Consider the following 20,814-nt stretch of genomic DNA (forward strand, 5'->3'; position numbering starts at 1 on the left):
CCATTGACTATCAATCCTTTTGTATTTTTTAAAACCCTGGGTTTACATCCCTTGGCAGTTTTTTGGGCTCCCAGGTCTCAAGCTGCAGAACTGTTTCATTGCTGTTTAGACTTCTGGGCTAAGGCTGGAGCCCTGGGCTCTAGGACCCTCTGAGGTGGGAGGATCCCAGAACTCAGGCTCCAGTCTGAGCCCAGAAGTCTACATGGCAGTGAAACAGCCCCATGAGTCCAAGTTGCTGAAGGCTGAGCTGTGTGAACCCCTGAGAGAGAGAGAACCTGGTGAGAGAAAATTGAGGCAGAGAGTGCCTACAGTGCCATGTATGGTCAGAAGGGGGCACTTCAGGGCTGGCATGCCCTGTGATACGTCCGCTGAGGAACATACAAAGTTAGTAACTAAGGGTATGTCTACCCTACGAAATGAGGTTGATTTTATAGAAGTCGATCTTTAGAAAGCGATTTTATGCAGTCGATTGTGTATGTCCCCACTAAGCGCATTAAGTTGGCGGAGTGCGTCCTTGATACCATGGCTAGCATTGACTCGTGGAGCGGTGCACTGTTGGTAGCTATCCCGCAATCTCTGCTGCCCATTGGAATTCTGGGTTAAGGTCCCAATGTCTGATGGGGCAAAAACATTGTCATGGGTGGTTTTGGGTACATGTCGTCAGTCTCCCCTCCCTCCGTGAAAGCAACGGCAAACAATTCTTTCGCACCTTTTTTCCTGGGTTACCCGTGCAGATGCCATAGCACGGCAAGCATGGAGCCTGTTCAGCTCAGCGCTGCTGTTGTGAGCATTGTAAACACCTTCCGCATTATCCTGCAATATGTGCAGAACCTGGATAGGAGCCACCAGCACGAGGACAATTGTGAGGAGGACATGTACACAGACGTTCCTGAAAGCACGGGATGTGGCAGTTGGGACATCATGGTGGCCGTGGGCAGGTTGATACAGTAGGACGCTGATTCTGGGCCCAGAAAACAAGCACAGGCTCGTGGGACCACATAGTGTTCCCAGTGGCTGCGAAACTTTCACGTGCGTAAGGCCACTTTCCTGGAACTTTGTGACTTGCTTTCCCCCGCCCTGAAGTGCAGGAATACCAAGATGAGAGCTGTCCTGACAGTTGAGAAGCAAGTGGCAATAGCCCTGTGGAAGTTTGCAACGCCTGACTGCTACCAGTCAGTCGGGAATCAATTTGTAGTGGGCAAATCTGCTATGGGAGCTGCTGTGATTTAAGTAGCCAATGCAATCATTGAGCTGCTGCTATCAAGGGTAGTGACTCTGGGAAATGTGCAGGTCATAGTGGATGGCTTTGCTGCAATGGGCTTCCCTAACTGTTGTGGGGCAATAGAGGGAACACATATCCCTATCTTGGCACCTGACCACCTTGCCAACCAGTACATAAACCGCAAGGGGTACTTCTCAATCGTGCTTCAAGCACTGGTGGATTACAAGGGACATTTCACTGACATCAGCGTGGGATGGCCAGGAAAGGTGCATGACACTCGCATGTTTAGGAACTCCGCGCTGTTTGAACAGCTGCAAGAAGGGACTTACTTCCCAGACCAGAAAATTACTGTTGGGGATGTTGAAATGCCAATATTCAGAGTAGCAGCCGTGTTAGTCTGTATTCGCAAAAAGAAAAGGAGTACTTGTGGCACCTTAGAGACTAACCAATTTATTTGAGCATAAGCTTTCGTGAGCTACAGCTCACTTCATCGGATGCAGTTAGTGGAAAATACAGTGAGGAGATTTATATGCACACAGAACATGAAAAAATGGGTGTTTATCATGCACACTGTAAGGAGAGTTTCAGAGGAACAGCCGTGTTAGTCTGTATTCGCAAAAAGAAAAGGAGTACTTGTGGCACCTTAGAGACTAACGAATTTATTTGAGCATGAGCTTTCGTGAGCTACAGCTCACTTCATCAGATGAAGTGAGCTGTAGCTCACGAAAGCTCATGCTCAAATAAATTCGTTAGTCTCTAAGGTGCCACAAGTACTCCTTTTCTCTTTGTAAGGAGAGTGATCACTTAAGATGAGCTATTACAGCAGGAGAATGGGGGGGCGGGGAGAAAACCCTTCGTAGTTATAATCAAGGAGGGCCATTTCCAGCAGTTAACAAGAAAGTCTGAGGAAGGGGGGGAGGGAGGAATAAACAAGGGGAAATAGTTTTACTTTGTGTAATGACTGAGTCATTACACAAAGTAAAACTATTTCCCCTTGTTTATTCCCCCCCCCCCTCAGACGTTCTTCATTACACAAAGTAAAACTATTTCCCCTTGTTTATTCCCCCCCCCCCCCCACGTTCTTGTTAACGGCTGGAAATGGCCCACCTTGATTATCACTACAAAGGGTTTTCTCCCCCCCCCACCCCACTCTCCTGCTGGTAATAGCTCATCTTAAGTGATCACTCTCCTTACAGTGTGCATGATAAACACACATTTTTCATGTTCTGTGTGTATATAAATCTCCTCACTGTATTTTCCACTGACTGCATCCGATGAAGTGAGCTGTAAAAAGCTTATGCTCAAATAAATTGGTTAGTCTCTAAGGTGCCACAAGTACTCCTTTTCTTTTTGAAATGCCAATAGTTATCCTTGGGGACCCAGCCTACCCCTTGCTCCCATGGCTCATGAAGCCATACATAGGCAGCCTGTACAGTAGTCAGGAGCTGTTCAACTATAGGCTGAGCAAGTGCAGAATGGTGGTAGAATGTGCCTTTGGACGTTTAAAAGCTCGCTGGCACTGTTTGCTGACTAGGTCAAACCTCAGCGCAACCAACATTCCCATTGTTATTGCTGCTTGCTGTGTGCTCCATAATATTTGTGAGAGTAAGGAGGAGACGTTTATGGCGGGGTGGGAAATTGAGGCTGGCGGCTGATTTTGAGCAGCCAGACAACAGGGCGATTAGAAGAGCACAGCTAGGCGCGCTGCGCATCAGAAAGGCTTTGAAAACCAGTTTCATGACTGGCCAGGCTACGGTGTGACAGTTGTGTGTGTTTCTCTGTGATGCAAACCTGCCCCTTGGTTGATTTTAATTCTTTGTAAGCCAACCACCCTTTCGATCACAGCTGGCGAAGGAAATAAAGTCACTATTGTTTTGAAACGATGCATTCTTTCTTTATTAATTATAAAAAAGTGAGATAACTGACAAGGTAGCCCGGGTGAGGTAGGGGAGGAAGAAAGAAGAAGGCCACGTTGCTTATTATAGCCACACTACAAATCAAAACTGTTTGAATGACAGCCTTCTGTTGCTTGGGCCATTCTCTGGAGTGGAGTGGAGTGTCTGGGTGCCCAGAGCCTCCCGCTCCACGTTCTTGGGCGTCTGGGTGAGGAGGATATGGAACTTGGGGAGGAGGGCGGGCAGTTACATAGTGGATGCAGCGGCGGTCTGTGCTCTCGTTGCCTTTCCACCAGCTCCACCAGACATCATGTCCGTTTGCTCCCCCATTAGCCTCAGCATCGCCTCCTGCGTCATCTGATGGCACTCACTTACTGCTTTCCTGGCCTCTGCCACTGAATACCTCCATACATTCAGCTGTGCCCTGTCAGTGCGGGAGGACTGCATGAGCTCGGAAAATATGTCATTGCGAGTGTGGTTTTTTTGCCTTCTAATCTGCGATAACCTCAGGGATGGAGATGATAGGGGGAGCATAGAAACATTTGCACCTGCGGAGGGATAAAAAGGGAGAATAAAATTTAAGATGATACATTTCTGAGAAGAAAAGGGAGAACCTTTCACAGTGAATCAAGCAATTCACAACAGACAGTGCATGTGCTTTAGGTACAAGGTCGCATTTTGCCTTTTATATTGAGCGCCTCCTGGTATGGTGACACATCACACATGGCTGGGCAACAGAATTCGGTTTCCAGGAAGCCATGGTAAGCCAAAGGTACGTAGGGTTGGCTTCTTCCGCCTTCATATCATGTGGGAATGGTTTCAAACTGCAGCACCCTCCTTTCCCATAACCAGCAATGCTGGTTGGGTTTGCCATTTAAATGGAGGGGGTGAGGTTTTGGGGTGGATGTGCAGCACACCCCTCCGCCCACCCCACCGCGTGGCTATTCTCTGGGATGACCCCTTTTACCCAAGCGCAAACAGCCCAGCATGAATGGGGTCCTTTTACTGTTCCCTTACAAAAATTCCCCTATTTCAACCAGGTGACCATGAATGATATCACTCTCCTGAGGCTAACACAGAAAGATATAGACTGAATGTTGCTTGAATACGACCAAAACCCAGGACCATTCGCTGCCATATTTTGTGCTGCAATGATTCCAGAATACTTCCTACTGGCTTGGCGTGGTAAAGTGTCCTGCCGTGGAGGATGAAATAAGGCAGCCCTCCTCAGAAACCTTCTGCAAAGGCTTTCAGAGTAGCTCCAGAAGAGCTTCATGAAGATGTCCCTGGAGGATTCCCACTCCATCCCCAGACACATTAACAGACTTTTCCAGTAGCTGTACTGGCCACGAATGCATCCCAATTCTTCAGGGCAAATCAAACATTAAACACAATTGCTTTTAAACCCTGTAGTATAGTTACAAATGTACACTCACCAGAGGTGTCTTCTCTGGCTTCAGGGTCCTGGAACCCATCTTGGGAGGGTATTGGCTCCAGGGTGATGAAAAGGTCCTGGCTGTCAGGGAGAACAGATTCTCCGCTTATTTGCTGCGCATTCTCCTTCTCCTCATCCACAAAATCCTCCTCCCTGTTGCGTGAGACTCCCCCCTTGCAGGTATCCACGAACAGTGGTGGGGTAGTGGTAGGGTCCCGTCCCCCCCCAGAATGCCATGCAGCTGATCATAGAAGCGGCATGTATGGGGCTCTGACACAGAGAGACCATTTGCCTCCTTTGTCTTTTGGTAGGCTTGCCTGTGCTCCTTAACTTTCACGCAGTACTGCTGTGTGTCCCTGTTGCAGCCTCTCTCCACCATGCCCTGTGCGATTTTGGCATATATAATTGCATTTCTTCTTTTTGATCGGAGTTCGGCCTGCACAGATTCTTCTCCCCATACAGTAATTGGATGCAGTGTCTTCCATTCAGTCCATGCTGGAGCTTCTTTGTGATTCTGGGACTGCATGGTCACCTGTGCTGCTGAGCTTGCCACGCTGACCAAACAGGAAAGGAAATTCAAAATTTCCCCGGGGCTTTTCCTGTGTACCTGGCTAGTGCATCGGAGTTGAAAGTGCTGTCCAGAGCAGTCACATTGGAGCACTCTGGGATAGCTCCTGGAGGCCAATTCTGTCGAATTGTGTCTGCACTACCCCGAATTCGACCCAGCAAGGTCGATTTTAGCGCTACTCTCCTCTCCGGGGAGGCGTACAGCAGTCGATTTTAAGAGCCCTTTAGGTCAGCGGAACGGTGTTGGTTGTGTAGACGCATTGCTTATAAAATCGACCTAAAGCGGCTGAATGCGACCTAACCTCATAGTGTAGACCAGGGCTAACTCACCAAACCTGTTGTGAGGATTGGTTTGCACAGTGTTGTGAAGATCTAAAGTCCTGTATAAATGTAATTGTTTGTTGCATTCTCTACAAAGTAAACTCTACTGTACATTGTTACTTAAACTTAGTGTTTTTAAGGGTTGTAAAATCTTCAGATCAAATACTTTATAGAAAAGCAGCATTTTATTATCCTATATACATTTTGTGATTTTGTATTTGTGTGTTTAAAAGCTTGGTGCTGTCAGAGCTATCTGTTACTGTTGAAAATTAGAACCAGTTCTTTTTTCTAAGGTTGTTATTCCTGTTTAAATGTTCAGTGATGTAAATGAGAAAAGTCACTTTCCTATCTTGGGAGAAAAATTATAGTAGCACCGCATTTAACATGGAAGGACAGGAGTTGCCCATTTATAAAGCTCTCTTATCTTCCTTATCAAAAATATGAGGAACACACACTAAGTTTAAATAGTTGTTTAGTGTGCATGACAAATTTTGTGAGGGAACTGAAGCTGGCAGACTCCCCAAACCCTACTGTACTGCTAACTTGCTGCTGCATAAAACACTTTTTTTTCTAGTGGGCATTTGGAGTAACACTGTGGGAGCTGATGACTTTGGGGCAGACTCCATATGTGGATATTGACCCTTTTGAGATGGCTGCATATCTAAAGGATGGATACAGAATAGCTCAACCAATCAACTGCCCTGATGAACTGTAAGTGCGGACTTATTAGGAGAGGGGAGGGAGAGTGGTTTTTATTCCACTTTTCAGGAAACCTTTTTTAAATTCAGAGCAAGCAGAGAATGCTACTTCTATAGATAGAGGAAGTCTCAATTCAGTCATCCTGACCTGGTTGTGTTAAATGTTCATTTGAAAAAAGAAAAAAAAAGCATAATTTAAAGGGCATACTCAGAAATTTTTCAAGTGGAATAAGTAAAGGGAACCAGTATTTTTCTTCCAGGCTACCTTCCTTTTCTCAGCCTGCCTTCTTCTGTCTTCCCAAAATTCCATTTCTCTGTAGCCTCCTACAGAAATTCTTTAAATAGTGTTTTTAAAGCGTTTTAATTGCCATTATCAGATTATCCTAATACTGCTCTTGGCTGCCTTTGACTTGTCTGTCTCTTGACAAACCAGATCAGCACCTCCACTAGTAGTACCTTTGCTGGTCACTCCAGATATGCTACTTCTGGAAAAACAATAGGGAAAAAGAATCCTTGCTGGTGGTCGGATCTCTCTTTACTCAAGTTCATGACACTTGTGTGTGTCATGATTAGCTGTCGTCTTCTGATGTCTCCCCTTTGTTTTTTGTCTTCAGGTTTGCTGTGATGGCCTGTTGTTGGGCCCTAGATCCTGAGGAAAGACCCAAGTTCCAGCAGCTAGTGCAGTGTCTAACGGAATTCCATGCAGCTCTGGGAGCCTATGTCTGAAGCTTCAGGCATGGATTCCATATGCTACTTGAGAAGGGACAGTGCATACACTTCCAGCGCCATGCATCACTTGGACGTACTCTCACACTACGTGTATAAAGCAACGCCAGTGGGAGAAAGCACTTCTTCCAAAACACTGTGCCTTAGAATACTTTCATAGTCTGACTTTTTTGTAAGATCTCTTGATGTTGAATATTTTCTAGATATCACTTTTGCTAAGTTAAATTGAGACTGTTTTATTTGCCAGCAGATTTTCTAAAATATAGCGATAGTGAACTTGAACAGAAGAGTTGGATGGACTTCCGCACTGTTACAACAGACACAAAGTTGGTTTTTTAAAGGTTGTTTTAGAGCTGGTAGGAAAAGGGGGAAATTATGCAAACAACATTGCAGAAACTTTTCCCATTTAGAAACTGAAGTTTTCTGACCAGCTCTAGTGCTTGATCTTGTATGTATCTGGAATAGCTTTTTAGTATCAGCTGCTTTTCTTTTGAGACGATGGCACAAAAACGTTGGGTCCATAAGTGGCATCTTATTTTTTAACCCATTGATCATCAACAATTCTTGAAAAAGCTGGTCTTCCAGATGCAATATCCCTTTTCTAAGACAATAAGCAATTATGTAAAAGTGATTCCAGTTTACCTCATACAGAGAGTGGTAAGGATGGGACTGAATGGAGCCTGTTCTTTTAAATGAAAGCCTGACATGATTTGAGATAGTTCAAAATGCTAAGTAGAGGCCTTCAGAGAAGCGCCAAAGCAGCCCTTATTTGGGTGCCTTTCACCTCAGATTTCTAGATTGCAGTTTCTCTTGCTGAAAAGGTACTGGTTGTTTTTAGGGTTTTTATGGCCTGAAATGGGCTTAAATACATAAATATATATTTGTAAAGACACACACTTGCAGAGTAAAGAATGTTTTTCTATTATAATGATTGTGAAAATTTAATCCCTAACACTGGCTAGTGTATCAAGTTTGCAGGTTTTGAAATATATCTTTATTAGGACCAGTTGAAGTAGTTCTGTGGCCCACTGTGAAGGCATTAGATGGCACCTCCCTTGACTGCAAAGCCCAAAGATTCAACATGTATTTTTATCTTACCCATCCCCATCTTCCATAGACTTCTATGCCACCTCACAGGGGGAGGGGATGGGGATGGGGGTGTTCCATCCTGTCAGTGATTTGAAAGTAACATCCAGAATATAAGTCTGGCTTATAGGGAAATGGAGGGTGGAGGTTTCCATTGATTCAGCTTGAGGCTAACAGAGGAGAATTTTTACTTTTTCATGAGATTCAAGTTGCCTCCATTAGACTGCTCAGGTAGCATGAAGCAGCCTATACTTCAGATCATACAGCACATAAGCACAACCAGCAAAGCATCCCATTAGTTTCACTCAATCTTTAGGATGAGAGCCCCACACCCTGAGGTTCCCTGTAGCTGCGTGGCCATTGCTGTCAGAACAGGCCATTGCTATCAGAATGGTACCTGATGGTTATTGACACGAAGGTTTAGAAGTCTTTGACTTATAAGGACAAGACATTAGACTTGGCTATTATATGTGCAAATTAAAAATTAGAGCAGCCTTTCTCAAACTTCTGAAATCTGAGTCCCCTTTCAGGAAAATAAAACCTGTCTCTCCCCTGCCGCATTAGGGCAGTATTGGGGAAGAGTTTGCGATGCCACTGTATGTATACCCCTTTCCTCCCCCAGCTGTGCCTTCATACTTTCTACAGCATGCACCCTGTAATTTGGGAAACAAGGAACTAGAAAATTGTAAGTCCCTCAAATAGAAAAGCTGTCTTTATCCTTATGTGATTGGAGAAACAAGCCATGTTTCATTCCAAACAACTTTTCCTGATCATTGTAATGGGCTGTAATAATAAATGCTGGGACACCCATTGAGCATTCTGTCTAAGAGATGCTGTAAAAGGGTGTTTGGGTTTGAATTGGTTGGAACTCATTTTGTATGACTGACTTTGCAGTCATATATTTAATTGCTTGGGGGTGACTTTAAAAACCTTGCCATCCGGACACTTTTGGCCCTTTCAATAGCTGAGATTTAAAAAAAAAAAAATCGATATTTGTTTTATGCTGGCTCACTTGGTAAAATTATCCAGGGCTGGGCCATTTTTCCACCAATTTTTTTATGAAGAGTTCCACAAAGACACTGCAGTTGTAATGCTCATCTGAGAATACTAAGGAGAGAAAACAGTATTATTTGAAAATGATATACTACTTGGAGTATTGTTTAAAAACAAAACACATTCTAGCTTCACTTTCTGCAGTTGTGATTGCTGAGGAATCATTTTATGGATCACTATTTTGAAACAGGTTCTAGCACAGACTACATTTCTGGATTTTCATAATATATTTCAGAAAGTTACTTCATTGAGTGCACTGCTCTGATCATTTACTTCTTGGTGTGCTTCTTTGTACACACAAAATCCATTCACTTGCAGCAGTTAGACATTTAGTTGGATGAGAGCCATCAACTCTCTGATGTCATTTAAAAATAAAAGAAATCTGGCTGCACAGATGAAGTAAACCTTTCAAAAGGAACCAGAGTTAATTGATGGCAGAGCTGTTGTCTTGAGTCTGCAAACAGCTCTTCTGCCTAAGCTCTAGCAGAGTGAAAGCTGACTAGTCTTCGCCTTCTTCATTGCTACTGTTGGGAACTCGTGAATGGCAGTAAGACTGCCAATTATCGGGTCAGTTTCACTCCACTACATCTTGGGAAAGCTCTGAGCAATAGTAAAGGCTGGCACTGAAACAGAAGGTCCAAAATATGCTCAAGAAGAGGTAAATGATGGAGGGTAGGGATAGGGTCCAGAGTGACCTAGACAAATCAGAGGATTGGACCAAAACAAATCTGATGAGGTTCAACAAGGACAAGTGCAGAGGTCTGCACTTAGGAAGGAAGAATCCGATGCACTGCTACAGGCTGGGGACTGACTGGCTAAGCAGCAGTTCTGCAGAAAAGGACCCAGGGATTACAGTGGAAGAGAAGCTGGATATGAGTCAGCAGTGTGCCGTTGTTGCCAAGAAGGCCAAAGGCATATTTGTCTGTATTAGTAGGAGTATTCCCAGCAGATCGAGGGAAGTGATTATTCCCCTCTATTCAGCACTGGTGAGGCCACACCTGGAATATTGTTGTCCAGTTTTGGTCTCTTCCCTCCCCCCATCTCCACTAAGAAAGGGATGTGGACAAATTGGAGAGTCCAGTGGCAGCCAACTAAAATGATTAGGGGGCTGGGACACATGACTTACGAGGAGAGGCTGAGGGAACTGGGATTATTTAGTCTGCAGAAGAGAAGAGTGAAGTGGAATTTGATAGCAGCCTTCAATTACCTGAAGGGGGTTTCCAAAGAGGATGGAGTTCAGCTGTTCTCAGTGGTGGCAGATGACAGAACAAGGAGCAGTGGTCTCAAGTTGCAGTGGAGGAGGTTTAGGTTGGATATTAGGAAACACTATTTCACTAGGAGGGTGGTGAAGCACTGGAATGGGTTACCTAGGTAGGTGATGGAATCTTCATCCTGAGAGGTTTTGAAGGCCCGGCTTGACAAAGCCTTGGCTGGGATGAATTAATTGGTGTTGGTCCTGCTTTGAGCAGGGGATTGGACTAGATGACCTCCTGAGGTCTCTTCGAACCCTAAAATTCTGTGATTCTATGAAATGATCAGAAGACCTATACCCACATAGCATCCTGGACTTGGGTGTTAGACCAGAGACAAAAATGTTCCTTCTCCCTTTCAGCTACAAGAGCAGAGCTTGTAGCGCTTTGGGTATATCACATTGCCATTATTACAAATAATGGAGCCCTGAACAAGGTCGAGGGACAAAACTCTGGTAGGTATGCCATCATGCTCATCTTCCCAGCAGGGAAGTGGGTCTGGCTTGATCCCAGACAAATTCTGCTCCAGTTCTACAACTAATTGATCATTTTCAGACTGCCTTACTTGACTTGATAATCCGTCTGGCGGTGCCTCCAATGATTGCAAACCTGAGTGGCTTCTAAAGACTGCCATGTTTCCTTCCAGTTGTACAGTTTTCGTTCCCAGCCAAAGACAAGGACAGGTAGTTTATTCAATCCTCTACCACTGAGATGCTGAAGATCTGATCTGCAGAGGTTTATGCTATTGATAAGGGACCTGATGGGGCCTACCACTTGCTTCTAGCCTCTGAACTGGACCCTAAAATCATGAATGTGTAGGTCACTTTGAGTTTTTGCTATTACATACGTGGCCTCTATATGCTGGTGTGGTATAGAGGTTTTATCAGCACTTGTTTGGGAAAAGCTGCATGTCCCACTCATGAATAAGGCTAAGATTTTGTCAGGGATGTTTTTAGTGAAAGTCACGGACAGGTCACGGGCAATAAAGAAAAGTTCATGGAAGCCCGTGACCTGTCCCTGACTTTTACTAAAAATATCCCCCTAACAAAATGGGGAGCTCAGCTGTGGGGTCCCCATGTCGCCTGCAGAGGTTGGGTAGCTGTGGGGGCTGCTCTGGGGGCCCCCACCACCTGCTGGGAGCTTTGAAGGACCCCTGGTCCCGCAGTGGCCCTGCCACCCTCTGGAGGCCCTGCTACCCTCAGGGGCTCAGAGCTCCCAGTCCCCAACCCCCATGGCAGCCAAGAGCTCCAGGGGGCCCCACAGTCTGCATCAGCCAGGAGCTGCTGGGGGCTCCCACAGCAACTCAGAGCTCTGAGGGGGCCATCACCACCTGCGGCAGCTGGGAGCTACAGGGAGGCCCTGGCTCCCACAGCCACTGGGAGCTGCGAGGTCCCCCCTACCACCTGCAACTCCCAGCTGACAGGGCTGAATTCACAGAGGTTGCTAGAAGTCACGGATTCCGTGATTTCCATGACTTCCATGAAAAAATCTTAACCTTACTCATGAATAATGTGACAGCTCAAATCTTTATACCCCAGATCATCACATCTGTATAACATTTTTTTTGTTCCTGTTCAGCACCACCATTTGAGCCCCTCCACTGGCTCCCTCCATATCAGCATCAAGTGTTAAGGTGAGGTAAAGCAGCTGAAAGGCCCATTGCAAACTCTCTCTCCACTATCCGTTCCTCACTTTCACCATCTGGCTTTTCCTGCTTCTTTTCATTTCTTAACTTCATGTACAAACATGAAACAAACTCTTTTCTGTGCTGCTTCTTATGCATCAATTCCCTCTGAACTGATCCACAAAGCCACTACCTTCAAATCTCTCCATGAGACTCATGTCTGCTATGATACCTATAAACCAGTGGTGGCATAAATAGCAGATGGGGTTGATAAATACTCATAGCTCTTCTTAAAATGCAAATCTTTCTAAAAATTTTATATATTTGACTTTCCTTTCTCACACTTTGTGTCATGTTATGTCATGAGCACACTGTTATCAGGGAAAATTCTATGTTTGCGGGAAAGAAATATTTCCCTAGCAGGTTGTTTCAATTATTTTATGTTTGAAGCTGCTCAGAAATTGGGAATATTGGGAGTTGTGCCAAAGCCTCATGGTGCTTTTCCGACTACTCAGCCAAAAGGAATATGAATGAGAACATGCTGCATAGACACTCTTGTCTTGTCTTCCTTTCTCACACATCCAGTTTACTGAGAGTTGTTCTTACCTCTGCTCATTAGAAGGGAGCATATCAGCTTTAATGCCTTTTCTGTATTACTGTATTGCCTAGGAGCCCTAGTCATAGCTCAGGACCCCGTTGAGTACAAGCACAGAACAAAAAGATGGTGTGTGCCCCAGAGAGCATCCAATCGGGGGATATGATGAGATGGCAGATGAGGGAGCATAAGGAAACAATGAGACAATATTGGTCAGGAGGATGGGCAGTGGTCTCAGCTCACCAGTAGCCTAACCCTCAAGTTTTTTGTAAGCATCACGGCAAAGGAGAATATTGAGGGTTTCTGAAGGAGGATAATTAAAGTAGCTTCACAGTTGTTTACAGTCAGCTTCTCTTAAGTATGAGGACAAAATGTGAAGGTTACTTTTCGAAAATTTAACAAGTGGACAGTGGAAGCAGGAGTAGACATCTCAATATTGAATGAGATATGATAGGTCCAGATAGCCCCTGAACAGCCTTGAAAGTGAAGACAAGTTGCTTATGTTTAATGCAATAGAGAAGGGGGGAATCAATGGAATAATGTGAAAGAGGGGTGACATGGTCAAAGCAATGGGTTAGGAAAATTATCTGAACAGATACGAGTGGCGCAAGATTACATTTGTCAAGGCCAAAGAGACGAAAGTTGAAGTAACCAAGAGGATGAGAGCCTGGACAAGTTTTAGCTATGTAAGTGGTTAGGAAAGTGATGTTCTGCAGAAAGAATCAACAAGGTTTGTACATAGCCTGGATGTGAGGACCTAGAGAGGTCCAAGTTGAAGTGACGTCCAGGTTACGGGCCTGAGTGACAGGTAGAATTTTGGTGTTAGCCATAGGGATCGAGAGGCTGGGGAGAAAGATTAAGAACTCTGTTTTAGCCATGCAGAGCTGGAGCCAAGGACCAAACATCCAAAAGGTGTCAGAGACAGGCTGAGATTTTAGCTTGGACAGGAGGAGACAGGTCTGGAGTAGAGGTATATTTGTGAGTTGCCAGCCTAGAGAATGGTAGTTTGTGTTTGCAGATGAGATTACCCTAAGAGACGATATAGAGGGAGAAGAGAAAGGGAGCCCTATCAGAAAGTTGGAGGGGCCTCCAAAGGACATGCTGGAAAACCAGGTCACAGAAATCAAGGGAGGGAAAAATTTCAGTAAATGTGACCAACAATGTCAAATGTACCTGGCGGGTCAAGGGGAATGAGGGCAAAGTACTAGTTCTGAGCTTTGGCTAGGAAGAGGTCATTAGAGACATTGGTAGAGCAGTTTCAGTGGAGAGTAGGAGGTGGAAGCTGGATTGGAGAGGGCACAGAAGAATTGGAGCAAAGAAATTCCAGACAGCAATTGTAAACGGTGTACTTGAGTTTAGGGCTATAAGTGCGCTATGTGCTTTCCTTTCTATTCCCTGTCCAACAATAGTGGTTCAGAAGGATCTTAGCACTCTTTTGGCCTGGGACAGCCCCGTTTTTATTGTTCACATGTCTAGTGACTTTTTGTTCTCTAACTTCCGTTGTGACTTTTTGAGGTGACTGGGAAAGAAGGGGGCTGATGCATGGAAGAGGGAGGTACGAGTGCAGAAAATTCCTCACATGGATACTTGGGAAAGCTAAGTCCCCTGTCAGTTTCCAGATAACCAATGTTAAAGGTTGACTATGCAACCTAACTCTTCTGCTGTTTATTTCTTTTCTATTTCTTTTCTTAAATTCCTCCACTAACTGACATTTCCATCCTTCCCCACCCAGAGTTTGCTTGCTTGACTGAAAGATTGTTAAATACTGCAATAGGAGTTTGTCATTTGCCTTCTGCTCTGGAAAGTAGTACACCATGGAGTGTGTGGCAAACTAAAGTGCATGCTGGGGCTTTCACAGGCTGAGACAGCACCTTTTAGAACAGTTAAACATTGAGAGAATCTGAGTTGGGGTATTAATTAACATTTCTGCAATATCAGGTGTGCATGACACTTTAGACACAAGACTGGATTTTTTCAAAAATGCATGTAAGGTCCAATGGGCATGCAACAACCCAGAGCTGTGCAAACATGTATATACAAATCCCAGTTTGGATACATGCATCAAAGTCCAGGCATTGCAAATTTGGCTCACACCTTTCTGAAAATCTGCCCCTAAAATGTTTACATTCTAATTTAGGTAATGATACAGGCAAACGGGAGTGGGTGTTTGTTCTAATTGACCCCATTCAAAAGTTAGTGATGAAACTCCTGTTTGACTTAGATGGGGCAAAGCTAGGCCAATGCTGAGCGCTTTCTAAATCCTAGGGCATTTTGTGTTCTCTCTGATCAAACTAGAATACTTTTCCAGCTTTGGAACACATCACATACACATGACTTCTCAGTCATGGATTGTGAAAGATGGCAGCAAGTCAATTTAGCAAAAAAGCCAGTCTGCATTAGGTAAACTCTCATTGTTGATTGAGGTTCTTAATTCCAGGACCTGAAGCGAATTGGCTGGCACACTGAACATCATGCAGGTGCTTATTCCAATTTTAATAAAACATCCAGTGAAAGAAAAATGAGGTGGAAGAAATCTGACATGAAAAATGAGCAAAAAGTTAAATCTAACTGCGGAGGCTGGAATGCACTGAGAAGGTAGGTTTTTAGTGTGGGCTTAAGTCCATGTCAAACCCTAAATAATTGGAATACCTCAGCCATGGAATACAACATAAGCAGGAGCTATGGCGCCTGCGATCTCTCAATGCTATTGTGGGTAAGACTGCTCCACGCTGGCTGCTCCAGATTCTGAAAACAAGGCCGAGTATCAGGAAGACTCCAGGAGCATAGTGCTGCTGCTGCTCTGCCCTCACAGCATGAGATGCAAAAATAATTCCATGGGTTTCCTCTTCTGAGAGGTGGAGTGGGACAGGACGGCTCAGGAGGAGAAGAGATGCATCAATGCAGTTCTACACCAGTTACTGTGTGAAAGGTGCAGTTACATCCCCCTCGGGACCGAAGGCTGCCCCTCCGGGCCACAGAACTACACCATATGTGCTAGCAAAGCCTAGTTCTCTGTTGGATGCTAGAATTGAATCCTATTCTGGTGTTGGGTAGATGCTCAGAGAAGAGAAAGGGGGGCATCTTCCTTCTCCCCCACCCTCCCAGTAACTGCACAGCACAGGGCAAGATTTGCTCCTGGTATTTCCATTTTGGTGTTTGTTCATTTTTGGCCTGACTAGCTCTTCATTTAATGGAGGTAGTGTGGTCTAGTGCAGAGGTTCCCAAACTTTTTTTTCCTGCACCCCACTTCTCTATGGGAGTCACGTAACTGCCCACCAACTCCTGCCGTCTGGGGCAAAAAATGACTCACTGAGGCAAGCCAGCAACTCATGCCTGGCATGGCAGCAGGACCCAGCTGGTTCCATCCCCGAGGAATCCATGGCAGAGCATAGAGGGACTCCTGGCACTCCCTCTCCCCAGTCCAAAGCCTAATGCCCCCACAGGCTTTGGTGCGTTTAAATATGGGGTGGGGTGGTAGGAAGAGGGGCAGCAGTCAGGGAGTTGAGAAGGGATAGGGGCAGCAGGATGGGCCTGAGCAGGGCCGTGGTCCTCACCCACCCTGATCACCGAGGACTCCCTGCTGCTGCCCTGCCCACTGGCTGGCTATAGCACCTTACCTCTGATAACCTTTTGGGCCCCCTAAAAAGTAGGGGGGCATGTGCAGTTTGAAAATCCAGTGGCCTAGTGAATAGAACACTGGAGCGGTACACAGCAGAGCTGGGTTCTGTTTGCAGCTTGGCCAGTGGCCTGCTGGGTGACTGTAGGTCAATCATGTCACTACCCCGTGCCTCAGTTTCCCCACTGTAAAATTGGAGTAATGCTACTGATCTGTGTAAATTGCTTTTAGGCCTAGGAGTGAAAAGCACATGGTATTATCAGAGCTAAACTATTTCTTTGTTTTTAAAGGCAGTTACAATACGGTCCTATCCTCAGACTTGTGTCCAGTAAGTAGCTCTGTGCCACTTCTATGTCCCTCTCCCCACAATGTGATAAGTAGGAAAGCAGAGTGCTGGCACCACCCTACATGCTGCTAGCCAAGGTGCCCATTGCCACATTCAGGGAGCGTGCCCCCTTGTGCTGTCTCCAGAAATGTACCAGCCCTGCTGCCTATGGAGACCCTCTGTGGTTACTGAGACAAGAGTGGCATTTCTCCTAAATGCATAGGATCAACAGCCATGGGCACACTTTAAAAATGCAAGGGGCTCTTTATGTCTTTAAGGTTGTGCTCCTCCACCTGTTCAGCGCAGAGAGACGAAGTGGGAAGGAGTGGTCAGAGTTGCACCGTACAAATAGCTGTCAGAGAGCATTACAAAGGGTGCTCTGCAGAGCTGGCAGTGATGAGATAGAGCTGTCATCTCCGTGTGCAGCATAATGGAGCTCTTTACGCTCCTGCTGAATGTCAATAGGAAAGCCAGGGGCTCCCAGCCATGTGTATCTGTGCATAACTGTCCCCAGAAGCAGCTGCTTCCATTCTCCCATCACCGACCTCCTTATCTATCTATCTATGCCCTATCCTTAGCTGAGGTCAAGTCCTCAACCGCAGAGAATGCTCTTGAACTGTGCCAGTTTCTGTTTGGGGAGAGAAGTGGGGAATAGGTGAGACCTCTTCCATAGCTCAAATGGGGACTTGCCCATCAAGGGCTTACAATTTGCAGAGTGAGCTGAAAGCATCGTGGGCTAATAAACCCATCTTCCAAAGACCATTGCACCATGTGCATTCAGCCAGTTGGTGCCCACTTGAGTCCAGAAAGTTCTGAACCTGGCCACCAACCTCTTGTGGGCAGGGGGGAGGAAAGCAGCCGACATCCATGCTGGTTAGCTGTCCAAGGAGTATGGGGAGCAGTAGGAAAGGAAAGGATTGTGATGAATAAATGAGAAATTGAGATTGCATGGGCTGCCTATACAGTCATGTTTTCAGCAAAGTACAGAACAGGGGCATGTAACAACCAATGATATTCAGGCGGCCTACGTAAAATGAATGAGACTTGGAGACTGCAGCTTTGGTGATGGAGCAATTTGTGCTGTATGGTCCAAAAATGCCTAACAGACAGAGTAGAGTTTTGCCTCGGTAAAACTTCACCCAGAATAAAGCAATAAGGCCTGTGTGAGCAGGCCAGGAGAAGAAAATCTGCTGGGATTGCTCTGTGCAAAACTCAGGTGCTAGACTGGGACTCAGGAGAACAGGGTTCGGTTCTCTGCTTCTGCGAACTGCCTGTGCAATGTAGGTAACTCAGTCTCCAGGAACGTTAGTTCCCCCTCTGTCCCATCCCACAGGCGAGGAAATTTATGAGGAAAATTGCATTAGGATTGTGAGGCGCTCAGATGCTATGGAAGGGGGGGCCTCTGGAAGTATCGTGGACAAAATTGATCCAGAACTGGGAAAGGGAGACAGGGCTGTGTCCCCCTCCCCAGTCTCCCTGCCTTGGAGAAGGAACTGTGGGTCAAGCCCCCGCATTGCATCCTACAACCTCTGGAGTCTCAGCACATGCTCACACCCAGCTCCCCTGCTAAATAGAGTGACATTTCCAGGGTCACTCCGAACCATGGCTGCCCACTGCAGCAGTGGGGCTGGGGAAGGGAGGATGCAGCCACTGGATTGCTTTTTCTGCGGCTTGGGGAGTGTGGGAGGAGAATGTGTGTCCCTCCAGCCCTCTCCTAGGCTCATCCCTCTTTTCATGGCAATCCCGACCCCACAGAGCCCCAGGCAGGGTTGGGCGATGCTGCCCCTGGAGGTGACTGTATGCACAGGGGAAGCCCTCTGCGGTTCTCCCTGTATAGAGCAGTACAGGGTAGGAGTTGGCCCAGTGCTGACGTCACTCACATTCAGCAGCGCCTTGCTCCGTGAGCAGTCCTGGTGCCAGAAATGTGAGCTAAGCTGGCAGAGCCCTGAGTTCCCAGAACATGCTGAGGCTGCAAATTCTGCTGCTGGAAAAGGAGAAGTTCCTTTGAAAAGCAAAACCGCCTACCTGCATGCATGCTTATGAAATGCAGCAGCTTTTGTGGGGCAGAGTCAGTGCCTGGAGGTAAGTGGCTCTGCAGCAGGGGAGAGCTACATTTCTGGGCATTTGGCTCAACAAAAATATTCCAGAAACCCTCTGGGAAATGTCAAGGTGCCTGTGAGGGGCCTTGTACGACCCCGCTCACATATTATCCTCCTGGGCACCGTGCACAGCATGGCACGACCTCCTGCTGCATGACCTCCTCTGCCTTGTGGGGCTGTCCAGATGCTGGGCAGGCTAGAGTGCCAATGTGGAGGAACAGACAGGTAGGGGGAGTGCTCCCACAGCTATGCCCCTACATGGGTGCAGTATATGCTCCCCTGCGTAGCCCTGCGCGGGGATGGCGGGGAGAGTTGTGGCCCTGCATCCCCACTGCTCCCTTTAGGATGATTCTTACCTAGGGGGACCATTCTGGGAGCAGTAGACCAGGCCATGTGGTGGGTGAGGTCTCGGGGGAAGAGAAAGGCTCCTTGTACCTTCCCCTGGCTTCGTACTGCCAGTGCTGTGGCCCATCACGCAGACATCAAAGGCCTGGCTGTTTCTCTTCAACCTTTATCTCAGGAAGAACTTCCAGACAGAGGCAGCTCTCAGAAGCCAGATTCATGTGCAAGGCAGCGTATTTTGCCAGTCGCTTCCTTGATGCTCTTGCTAATTATTGACAGGATCTGTTTGAGGGAGAGCTGCCATCTAGCTTTTCACTCAGCAGTAAAGCGACAGCCTTGTGTTTGACAAAGGGCCAGCCCTAAAGGTTCTAAAACGCTGGATCAGGTCTGATAAAATCACGAGATTAAAAATCACAAAGCTTTTTTAATTGATTCTTTTTCTCTGCCTTCAGGTTCCTGGGACTTTAGGATCAACTCGAGTCACATCTTCAAGCTTTTCTCTCCAGCCAGTGGAAGCTGGGATTCCCACAATCACATGAGTCCAGGAGCTGGGGTTTTAAAAAAAACACCAAAAATTGCAAGAATTGGCAGCACTGCCCAGGGCTTGTTTGACCACAAATTCAGTATTATGGCTGCATGGCAGGATAATGGTCTGTATGAAGAGGACCGGATGGATGAAGGGATTGGGAATGCAATACATACACTGTCAACATTTTTCTAGCTTTGCATTTAGCCCAGGTAATCGGTGTTGCCAACTCATCTTGCAAATCTCGTGATATTTGTTGGGTTGGGGAAATGGAGTCAGGTGGTTCTAGGAAAATCCCAATTTGCTTTTTCTGTTTCTTTTTTTAATAATAAAAGCAAGTTTCCCGCCCTTATGTCTGCAGATAAAAAGTGACCCCCGAAAGGCTCAAACGAGAAGGCAAATGAAAAGAATCCCAAAGCTTTCCTTTTCCAATTGCACGATGTTTAAGCCAGTCTTATGTCTGTTGGTGCCCTGACTCTTCATGGTCACGAGTATGACTGGTGTACCTGGAACCCCATTCATGGAAGAGGACCCCAGTGCGCTCATGGCTTCTTGAAGGCTTGAATTTGATGACACTAATTTCCAGCAAAGACCCTGCCTGCAGTTCCGGGGGGGAGGCGGTTGCGGTTGTGCTTCTTGCATGTTCTTGGGGTCTGCACAAATGATTTTACCTGGGTGTGAAAGGCCTTTAGCTTCTTCCAGTCAGCGAAACAACAGGGGTTTTTAGAGGAAGGGTAGGTATGATGACGATGATGTGGATACCAGTAAAACACGAATCCTTTAGCAGTGTCAGAGATTTCTGGTCAGCACTAGCACAGGGAATGGTTACCGCTTGGTGCTCCACTGAACAAATATTTGAATCTTTTAGGCCATTCAATGAGAGGAAACATTTGGAACTGTCGAGTCATTGCTTGAAATTCCTGTACATCTTCAGCCTCCCGACCTCATTTTTCACTTTGTTCTGGTGAGTCTGTTGAGAAATTGAATCGTCAGAGTTGTTGGGCTTGGCTACTCTGCATGTGCCCGGTGTGGGTATAGAGATGTGTGTATATATAGATAGATATATTTTACTAGTTGCAGTCGGATCTGTAACTTCTCTGGGAATGATCAAATATGATTTTAAACGTCCTCTTTCAAAGATTAATTTCACTATCTCCTTGCCTTTTTCACGGTGCTGCTGCAGTGAGTGCAGATGGCCCTTCACTAGGAATTTTCCTTCTTTGTAAAAATCAAGCGACACGATTTAGGGAGAATTTCCACTTTGAGGAGAAGGAATTGCTGCTCTAGATGGCTTATAGGCTTGTGAAGGGGCATACAGATCCTGTGGTGCACCTTGCGGAGAACCTGCAGCCATAACTTCCCTTCCCCACCATACCCCAGTGCTGTGCTTTGGGGGTTAAGCCCCAGCTTCTGGCCTACACTAGGTTAGGCACT

The 20,814-nt window shown here is 46.2% G+C and overlaps 1 protein-coding gene across 3 annotated transcripts in view; it reads left to right on the forward strand.

Moving 5' to 3' along the window:
* Window positions 1-20,524, forward strand: part of RYK (receptor like tyrosine kinase) — a 165,813-nt gene extending 145,289 nt beyond the window's left edge. For 2 of the 3 annotated variants that reach the window (XM_048863647.2, XM_048863648.2), the window contains exons 14-15: window positions 6,015-6,151; window positions 6,753-7,792. In XM_048863647.2, coding sequence (XP_048719604.1) covers window positions 6,015-6,151; window positions 6,753-6,864 — 249 coding nt within the window. In that variant the 3' untranslated portion in view covers window positions 6,865-7,792. Of the gene's footprint in view, window positions 1-6,014; window positions 6,152-6,752; window positions 7,793-19,306 lie in introns of those variants that run through there. The other variant, XM_048863650.2, reaches the window with a different exon arrangement.
* The last annotated feature ends 290 nt before the right edge of the window (window positions 20,525-20,814 follow it).

This window comes from Caretta caretta, chromosome 9 (assembly GCF_965140235.1).
Source record: "Caretta caretta isolate rCarCar2 chromosome 9, rCarCar1.hap1, whole genome shotgun sequence".
Lineage (NCBI taxonomy): Eukaryota > Metazoa > Chordata > Testudines > Cheloniidae > Caretta > Caretta caretta.